General features: G+C 45.5%; 1 protein-coding gene across 3 annotated transcripts; it reads left to right on the plus strand.

The window, feature by feature from the left end:
- The first annotated feature begins 383 nt into the window (after positions 1 to 383).
- Positions 384 to 9,831, plus strand: slc35a5 (solute carrier family 35 member A5). Of its 3 annotated transcripts, XM_080019652.1 has the most exons (10): positions 464 to 509; positions 2,566 to 2,730; positions 3,163 to 3,261; positions 3,372 to 3,505; positions 3,692 to 3,759; positions 4,027 to 4,215; positions 5,115 to 5,315; positions 5,472 to 5,599; positions 8,003 to 8,271; positions 9,068 to 9,831. In XM_080019652.1, exons 2-10 carry the CDS (start codon positions 2,604 to 2,606, stop codon positions 9,134 to 9,136), a joined length of 1,284 nt encoding a protein of 427 aa, XP_079875778.1. In that variant the 5' UTR covers positions 464 to 509; positions 2,566 to 2,603; the 3' UTR covers positions 9,137 to 9,831. The 3 variants fall into 3 exon arrangements, with proteins under 3 accessions (XP_079875777.1, XP_079875778.1, XP_079875776.1); XM_080019651.1 differs by having other exon boundaries at positions 384 to 509; positions 2,563 to 2,730; positions 5,115 to 5,599; XM_080019650.1 differs by having other exon boundaries at positions 5,115 to 5,599.
- The last annotated feature ends 44 nt before the right edge of the window (positions 9,832 to 9,875 follow it).

A 9,875-nucleotide genomic window follows, 5' to 3' on the forward strand; every position in this document is an offset into this window, starting at 1 on the left:
CGGAAGGCTCGTCTGAGGACGACCTAGAGAGAGAGAGAGTGGACAGACTAGCCAAGCAAGCTGTCGAGAGAGAAAAAAGGAAAAGAAAGAAAACACACACACACACACACACACACACACACCACAATTCAACTTTCAAAATAGAGAGAGAGGGGAAGGGCAGCGTGGAAGAAAAAAAAAAACCAATCAAGAGGAGCCGCCGCCCTGGGAAGACGGCTACACGATGGAGCGGCCGGACGATGTGACCCCTGCCAGGCACCAGAAACAGGAGAACGGGTACTTATCATAACTGCGGGAAATAATAGCGAGGAGGGAAGGGATGCGAGGGAGGGAATAACGGGAGCGGGGTCGGCCGGCGCAACAGCATCGGCGAGGAGGAAGGTAGGGGTCACTGGCTCCAGAAGATGGCAGTAATGTTGCACCGCGGACGGGCTGCCGTTCAGCGCCGAACGAAGAAGAAGAAGAAGAAGAAGAAGAAGACGACGACGAGCCGATCAGCAATGTTTGAGGTAGGGGAGCAACACTCATTAGAACAAATAAATGAAGTGCTCGATGTTTAGTGTGTATGTCCCGCTGATGAAGACGCTGGGAATACATAGACTACACAGGGAATAGCTCAAATCAAATGTAAGGACTGGACACGACTGCAACTTGATCGTCGCTGCATTGTTTACCTATGGTTTTGATGAATGCATCTCTATTTGGTGTATTAGGACCAAGCAAAATAAAAATAAAAAAAATACCCGCGTTTCAAGACTAAACTCTGAATTCCGAGTCTAATGTCGGAATCTCCGGGATAAAGTCGCAATAACCTTTGGGGAATGCGCTCGGAATTCGTTATTTAAAGTCGAGATTAAGTTTTGAGAATAATTTAAAGCGGTGATACATTGTGAAGGGTACAGACATGTCGAGGTGTTGCAGTCACGGCGTTCAGCCCGACCCGGCTCTGTCTCTCGCCCACGGAGTGCGGGTGGCGTCGGAGGCGGGCGTGAGCGTGGAGTGGGTTCTGGAGGCCGTCGAACCTGCCCCAGAACCTGCCCCAGAACCTGCCCCAGAACCTGCCCCAGAACCTGTCATTCGCCCCCCGCTTGAGTAGGACGTGGGTGGTGTTCGTCAATGAGGAGCGTTGCGTAGCCCGGCCGGTGGAGCTCTGTTTATCAGTGGACGGCCTGTTTGTTCAGGTGTCGCCGCTGGAGCTGCCCTCCACCGGGGTGGTGTTATCGGGACCCCCCCCCCCCAGCCCCCCGCTCATTTATGAAACTGTCAGCCCGTTTAATGACCACCCCACTCGGGTGCAAAAACGAGGAGCCGAGACGTGAGTGTGGGGACCGGGGGCAGTAGGGCAATTATGAGGTTCCGGGTGCCCGGCTCCCCGGCTGCACGCACCGTCCCCGAGGGGGGGCTCTGTCCCCTCTCCGGGAGGGAACCGAGTCCGTCCGGGAGCGGCGGGGAGACTGGGTGGTGGTGGACACCGAAGCGCTGACTTTAAACTCGTCATTCCGAATCTATACTTCTTCTACGATTCTTCTTCTTCTTATTCTCGAAACACGGGGCTATTTTTTGAGTAGTGCTCTCCCCTACTCCCGTATCGGTCTAATGGTATAATACTGTTTGTTTGTTATCATACAACACGTGGCCGTTTTTACTAACGCCTCTCTGTGTCACTGTATTCACGCGATACGACATAGATAATAAGAGATAACATTTTTCGGGTCATTCTGTAAAATATGAGTTGCACTGTGGTAAAGTCATCGACCCTCCTGCCAAGCTGCTGTTGAACTGGTTATTTTAGCTTTTTGGTAGGTTGCGCACCGCTTTGCCAGCGAGGTATTGGGTCTCGCTCTTTTTATACTCTTCATTTTAACCACGCAGTTGAATCTGTGAGAACGGACTGGTGTAGTTCATCTGCTGTACACGGATCTCTCCTCTGCAGTCGAGTTGCTGTTTTCTACCTGTTTTTTTGGGGACCAGACGACAGCTGTTCCAACTGTGCGGAACAGCATGTAGCCCGGTCATTACAACTGTGTTGTGGGAGATCTGGAATTTAAGCTGCATATTGGGTTGACTGATAATAACCCGGAGAGATCTTGGCTTTGTATTACGAACCGCAACTTATAGATAGTTGTGTAGAGATAGTTACAGGGTTGACAGAAATATACATGTATTTGAAGGAAATGGCCGACCATACTGTTCCTCTAATCACCCTTGCTGCGGAATAAAGAACAGTATGTATTTATCTTTGCCACTATTTGTCCAAGGCTCTGAGAGACTCTCACATGCGTCAGATAAACCAGCGTAACAGGAAAACCAGGCAGAACCCACCAAGGAACGTGCCATCGCACTGTTCGAGAAACCAAATCACGTTATGTTATCTAGAAGTTAAGAATAATCGCTTGATTAGTCCCTGTCGGGAAATGTCTCCTCTACATTTTGCCCCTCCTAACAATTCAGGAGCAGCCTCTGCAGCCTGGGCAGCCCCTCTGTTTTTTCCTCTTGTGGTTTTGATTGTGACGTACAGTGGCCATGACAGTGGACGATACCGACCTGTTTCTGGTGCTCCAGCAGGTTTTGACGTGAGTACCGGACCCGCCCGACCCCCAGCCATGGTGTGCTGCCGCAACTCCAACCGGCTGTGCACCCGCTCGCTGGCCTACACTCTGGGACTGGGTCTGGGCTTTGTCACCCTCGGCACCAGCCGCATCCTGCTCCTCAAATTCTCTGCCAATGCGGGTGATTGTATAACATCTCCTAAGCAAGAGATTTAAGTTGTGATCCATATGATAATTTTGTTGAAACTAAATCCCATATTTGATTTAAAAAAATGTAACTTTTAAAAAAACAGCCATTCAATGTATTTTCTCTATGCATGTATTCCTCTGTATGCTGTATCCATTGTTGGTGGCGGGGTCCGCCACTAACAAAGAAAAATAATTTGGCCGTCGTAGAGTGAAGACAAGGGTAGGCGGATGTTCTTGGTCAAACTTCTTGACCAGTAATCCACTCAACACAAACGATCTTATGGATTGCCATTTTAAATGGGTCTCTCTTTCGCAGTCAGGAAGTCCAGTCTATTCTTTAAGTCACTGAATAAAATAATCCCTAGTTTACTGTGCACAGAAACACTGACTGTTGATTGTGTTTGTTTCGTCACTCGATGTGCAGAGAACAAGTATGACTTCCTCCCCGCATCCGTCAACCTCCTGGCCGAGGCGCTCAAGCTGCTCTTCTGTCTGGCCATGTCGCTCAGGGTCATAGTCCGAGGTAAACACCCACCGACCAACGACTCAGCTGGTCTTGTCCTGGGCTTATTTGTGTTTAATTTACTTGATGGAAGTTGTTTTCTTTACTTTCCCTTTTCTTTTGTCTTTCAGAGGGGCGTTCGTGCAGAGAGCTGGGCTGCACCCCTGGTCCCTCCTTTGTGGGTTTATTCAAGTGGTCCGTCCCCGCTTTCCTCTACTTCCTGGACAACCTCATCATCTTCTACGTCATGACCTACCTGCAGCCTGTGAGCTTCCCTCCACATTACAGAAACAGTCAATATTTGCCTGCAGTTCAGACCTAACAGAGAACCTCCCATATTGAAGCTCAAAGGAGTTTATTTTGCATAACAATTTTAATTTGTCGTTCATTTGTTTTAGCTCTGGCAACAATGTTGTGTGCTTTCTGAACTCACTCCACCCCCACCCCCCAGGCCATGGCTGTACTGTTCTCCAACTTTGTCATCCTGACGACAGCCATACTCTTCAGACTGGTACTGAAGTAAGTGACACAGACACAGGGTAATGTTCTGTTCTAGTTCAGGTTGTAGACTACAACTATTGAGTCTGTTCTTGTTACTACGTGTTTGTATTTGCTGGAAGATAACAGCTTCTGGCAGCTATTGAGGGATCTGCCAACGGTTCCTTATCTCTTCGCTGTGATGTTCCCTTTCTTATCACTTTTCTGAGACGCATCTCATGGTGTAACTCATTATTTCTCCCCGTGACATCAAGATCCTCACCCGCTGTTTGTCTCTCTCCCCACCAGGCGGCGTCTGTCCTGGGTCCAGTGGGCGGCGCTGCTCATCCTCTTCCTCTCAATCATCTCCCTGACGACGAGCTCGGCAGAAAGCCAGCACTCGGTGCCCGTGGCGGGGCTTCACACCGGCCCCGTCTCCCCACCCTCCAACTCCTGCCTGCTCTACACCCAGCTGCTGGAGCAGATGAGGAACAGCAGGTAGGCCGGTTAGAAGAACCTTCAGGGATACATTTATATATGGAGAGGAACCTCTGAGGGAAAGCTGTCCATCCATCCATCCATCCATCCATCCATCCCTTTCAGTTCAGTGTTCACAGTTATTTTGTAGGAGCCCAAATTGTCTTTATAAAATTACAGGATAATAAAGTCTAATGATTGTCTAGGGCTTTAGGGAATATGTGCGTCTGTCATGTTAATTCAAAGCACATTTAGACTGTTAACTACAGATTACGTGATTATTTTCTGTATGGATTCCAACCGCTTGTGTCACAAGATCTTTGAAGAATTACTATATTGTGTACCGAGATAAAAGACAGAGAGCAGTCGTTTATTTTTTTGCCAATTATATTTTGATTTGATTTCAATTTGTCTTAATGCTGAGTACAAACTTTGTAATAATAATAGTGATTACTGTACAGGGTGTCTGCAGGTTCTTAAAATGTCCTCAATTTAAAAAATATTAGGCCTTAAAAGTCATTAAGTGGTCTTAAAGTTGAATTTGCATAATTTAACAAACATTTTGTCTGAGTTCATTTATCCATTCATTTCCTTCTGTAAAAATGATTGAAGTTCTTCTGCATTAGGCAGCGTCAACATTTCTGATGTTATAAAACCTTATGCCTATACCGCTGAACCGAATACTTGAGTCGAACCGAATAATCAGTCTTAAATTTTGTCAAAATTTGTCTTCAAGTTTGTCTTTAAAAGATTTAAATTGACCTGTGGACACCCTGCGATAACCTTGGCTCAATGAAATGTTGACCGTACAGCAGACTTACAGTATCTCTGCTGTCGTCTCTGTGTGCGCCGGAATGAGCCCAAAGTGCTGAAATTGAGACGCGCGTTCAACACCTACATCCTTTTCTCCACCTCCCCAGCGCCAGCGAGTCGTGGGTGTCCTCGCTGCCGGGCCAGGCCTGGAGGGACAAGCTGGTGGGGAGGCTGCGCTCACTGGGGGTGGGTCACATCCTGCTCCTCCTCCAGTGCTTCATCTCCTCCATGGCCAACATCTACAACGAGAAGATCTTCAAAGAGGGCGAGCAGCTCACCGAGAGCATCTTCATCCAGAACAGCAAGCTGTGCGCGTCTACAGACACACGCACACACACACACATACACACACACACACACACACACACACACACACACACACACACAGACACACAGACACTCATACAGGGATTGTTCATGAGAACAGTAAGGATTTTGTTTAATGCCCGTGATGTGCTATGCAGGTATGCATTTGGTCTGCTCTTCAACGGTCTGACCCTGGGTTTGGGGAGGGAGGCACGGGGACTCACGCTGCACTGCGGCCTCCTCTACGGCCACAACGTGTACTCCCTGGCTCTGGTGCTGGTCACCGGTGAGTATTGGACTCAGGCAAGCAGTTATTTAACACAATCCACTAGGGCTGTCAGGATCAAGAGATTTTTGCCTCCTATTAATTAGCTGCCACTTTTGTAGTATAAGCTTATAACAGTCTAATAAGAGTGTAATAACGGTGTAATAAAACACATTCAAACAAATTGGAAGATAGAAATTCAGGTTAATTTGCATCGAATCCAACAGATGGAAACACCTAATTCACCTTACAGGGCTCGACAGTAAGGGTTACCCGGTGTTCAGTATGGAGATATGACTATTTTTTATTTTTTATTTATTTTATTTTTTTGTGCTTCCTGCTTATAGTTCAGTTATTAAATCCCAGCGTGTCACGAAGCCTCTCTCCTGTGGTCCTGCTGACAGTGCTGTCAACCAAAGAGTCAATCACTGCGAACGGCATTAGAGCAAACAACTCGCTCTTTAGCGACTTTTGATTTCAGGGAGCGATGCTGCGTTCGCAGGCTCGGAAAACTGTCATGGGTGTCAGAAGTGATGCATTCATGGGAACGCGGAAGATTGTCGGCTACCACCACAAGTATATTTCAGGCCTGTGGGAAACACCTGGGGTGTATGGCGACTTTGGGTAGCTCTCTCTTTTCACCGTACATGTGTTTGCACTCCTGTGCAGTTAAATAAATTTCAACTAAAAACTAAAACTAGGTGGGTAAATTAAATTTAGAAAAAAACAAACTGGAATGATATTGTGTACGAAACAAACTGAAATAAAAATATACAGGAAATTACTTTAATTTTAGTCTTTGGTCAAATTTGTCAACATTACAACATTATTCGTTACAGTACAATAACTAGTTCTTATCTTTGTAGAGAGACAGAATTTATAATGAGCTTGGCTCAGACCTCATCTGATGACGAGCTAATTTTACATGAAAAGATGCAAATTAGAATTTACCATTGTTAAAAATGAGCAGACAAGCAGTACTATTGACATTCTTATTGTTTGTGGGGAGCATATAGATGTGGGTGTAAGAGAGAGACAGAGACACTAATGCTGCTTTCACACATGCACTGTAAACCTGAAATTTTCCGGACTTTACCCTGATGAGCTTTGTGTGAACGCAAAGGTCCGAATCATTTGACCCGGATATTACCCAGCCAGCACCCAAGTACAAAGTCAGGGTAATGGTCGATTGAGCGGTATGTGTGAACGGAGCAGGTCCGGATCATTCACAGCGAGGGCGTGTCGCATGTTGATGACGTCTCTATCATGCGCTGTTGAGAAACTAGTCCGGATCTCACTTTCCCCTCTACAGTCCCGTACAGAAACTTTAAAAAGGGGCAGATGCTCAAAAGAAAAGGAAGAAAAGGCACATGGACCCCCAGCTCCGGTTCAAGGCTTTTTCCCGCTCTGGGCAAACGGAGCAGTGCAGCGGAGCACAGATCATTGGTAGGAGACTCCCCACCAGGGCGTCCGTGATCTGCACTCCAATGTGCGCAAATTGCATTGCATATTATAATGTCATAGAGAGAGATTTCGATTTATTTTTAAATTGTATTTTATTTGGTTGATTGAGTTTCTTACTTGTATGGAAAATGAAAACCCCTTTTTTTTTTTTCTTTTTTCCCCCGACAGACACCGGTGTGCGTCGGCTCCCCAGCCTGTCTTTTTATTTTAGATCTATTTATTTTTGTTTCCTACATGTATGGAACAACATTTGTAAACACAACTAATTAAAGGACTGAGTGAAGACGCACGTCTCCCTGTTGCTATGGGACTTAATTTAGTAAAAACTGGATGCTTTTGTGTAAATACTTTACTTGTAAATGAGAAAATCCTGCACTTCTGGAACAGGGAGACCGGTTCATTTGCAACATTACGTTACGTTCTATGCACGTTTGAACGTTTAATGTTGCAAATGCGGTCTCCCTGTTTGAGGAGTGCGATTGGAATTTTGCACGATTGCCCAAGCCTTCTGCTGCGTTCTCCATACTGCTTTCTTTATTATTCCTTTCCATTATCTTGTTTATATTGCGGATACGTCGAAATACATGGAGTATCTACCCCAAAAAAAAGCGCAACTACTGATAAGTCTATAACCTCGTCTGCAATCTCTGCAGCATCATTGCGTCACATCCTGCTTCCAGCTTTTAAACATTATTTTTTGTCACATTTTTATTATTAATCTGACCTATAACTGCATAGTATCTTAATTACCCAAAACATAAGGTTACTAAAAATGGCAACCATGTTTTCAGTTTCGGCATCCAAAAGCTGATGCCCTGTTGCCAGCCTGGCAACCGCTTTTAAAAGGTAGCGTTGAGTGCTGCATTATATTCATTGCGACATTTCTTGTGATTGTGGAATCTAAAAATTTTACAAAAAGAGTTGAATTGTATGAAATCCACTTCTCCATCTGCGGTGCAGCCGCCCTAGGTCTGTCGGTGGCGTTCATCCTGAAGTTCCGGGACAACATGTTCCACGTGCTGACGGGCCAGATCACCACCGTGCTGGTCACCGGCCTCTCCCTGCTACTCTTCGACTTCCGGCCCTCGCCAGACTTCTTCCTGCAGGCCCCCGTGGTGCTGCTAGCCATCTTCGTCTACAACGGGAGCCGGCCCAAGGACCCGGAGTACAGCCTGCAGCAGGAGAAGCTCCGGGTGATCAATGGAGAGGTCTTTGAGAGATCCAGAGGGGTAGGGAACGACACCAGCTTCATAGGCTTGTGCAAACATAAGCACGAAGAAAATCCATAAAACACACACACACACGCAGACAAACACGCACACACACAGGTCTAGGTCTGTGTCAGGGGCCTGCTTCTCATTTAGTTGTGATTTGCTTCATCAGCACTGCAGGTAACCCGATTCCCTGCAATGAAACCAGCATATGGACTCATACGACCCATTTAACCCATTCAGATCAATCCACTTTGTGAAGTTTTGGGAAGAGGAAGTCATTTTTTCAAACTGCTCCCTATGGTGTTTCATATAGGCTCTGAACGCGACATGGTGTTCGCTCCTCGTCAGTTTCCAAAAAGATCGACATGTCTTGAACTGGGAGAATGGATCTGTTAAGTTTAATATACTCTGCAATGACCAAATATGGATTTTGGGTTGATAGGTCAAGTCCCTAATGCCTGGCAAACAGACTCTTATTAGTGAGTCGTTCCTTTCAAGTCATTTACCCAAAGATGATTACGTTTTTCCTTGGGTTCTTCAGAACTTCACAACTTTTCCGGAAACTTTGAGGTTATGTACCTTTTATGCCAGTAGAGGGCGATGTACTCAAATACATTTTTCTATTGAGGGCGTCAACTCTCTCTGTGCATATTCAGTTCCATTTTTCTCATACTTCTCAACCGCTTGTTTGGACAACCACTGCTATTTGTTTATTTATTTTAAGCAAAGGCATTACCACAATTACTCCCCCATAAATGTATACTATTAACTGAACATGAAATAAAAAGGGTTTCTATCCTTTGTGTTGCAGGACGGCGAGGAGCTGGAGAGGCTAACAAAGCCAAACAGCGACAGCGAATCAGAGGAGTCCTCCTTCTAGCGTTCCATCGTGCCATCCTTCCAAATCAATGCCTGGATGTATACTTTTTATGGCCCTGTGTATATATTACTGTACGGTGGACTGCGTGTTCAGTGAATGCTTCTTTGTGACGATGACTACTTTGTATTTCTTTGCACCCCAGTCTGTGTCGTTGTTAATCTGATCGTCCGGTGCCGAGATGCAACGTCTTACAGGTTTGTGGTTTGCTCCATGGGACCGCTCCCTCGTTGTTGTGACACGGAAGTATTTTGTACATAACTCTCGAATGTGCCTGTCCGTGTGATGTTACTCCTATCTGATGCAGTTGAAGAATTTGAATGTTTCAGTGTATGCGCTGAGAAATTATTTTTACCATGATTGTTAATGGAGAGATTAAACAGCAAGGGCTTTTGATATTGGCATTGGTATATGATTACTTGAGATTTTATAAGAGTTTGAGAATTATTATTATTTTTTTTATTATGAGTTGTTTAGCAGGGACCAGGTTAATACTGTAAATCAAGCTACTTAAACCGTCAGCAGGCCTACAGACAAACTGAACCACTTGTGTGTTTGTGTGTGGTGAGCTTGTGCTTAGCAAATGTTAAGTCCTTTGAATCTTCATCCACATCAAACTAATACGGCCGGCATGAATGTTGTGCCATAAAGTGTTGACTTATTACTGTGACGATTTTGACCTGAATAAATACAGCAAATAAACAGATGATTGAAGGTTTTGGTTTTTTTTCCAAACCACAAT

Source organism: Zeus faber (assembly GCF_960531495.2).
Source record: "Zeus faber genome assembly, chromosome: 18".
Lineage (NCBI taxonomy): Eukaryota > Metazoa > Chordata > Actinopteri > Zeiformes > Zeidae > Zeus > Zeus faber.

Coding starts and splice junctions, on each gene's coding strand:
- slc35a5 (XM_080019651.1), top strand. CDS start 2,604: ATGGTGTGCTGCCGCAACTCCAACCGGCTGTGCACCCGCTCGCTGGCC. Junction 2,731..3,162: donor CAAATTCTCTGCCAATGCGG/GTGATTGTATAA, acceptor CTCGATGTGCAG/AGAACAAGTATGACTTCCTC. Junction 3,760..4,026: donor CTCTTCAGACTGGTACTGAA/GTAAGTGACACA, acceptor TCTCCCCACCAG/GCGGCGTCTGTCCTGGGTCC.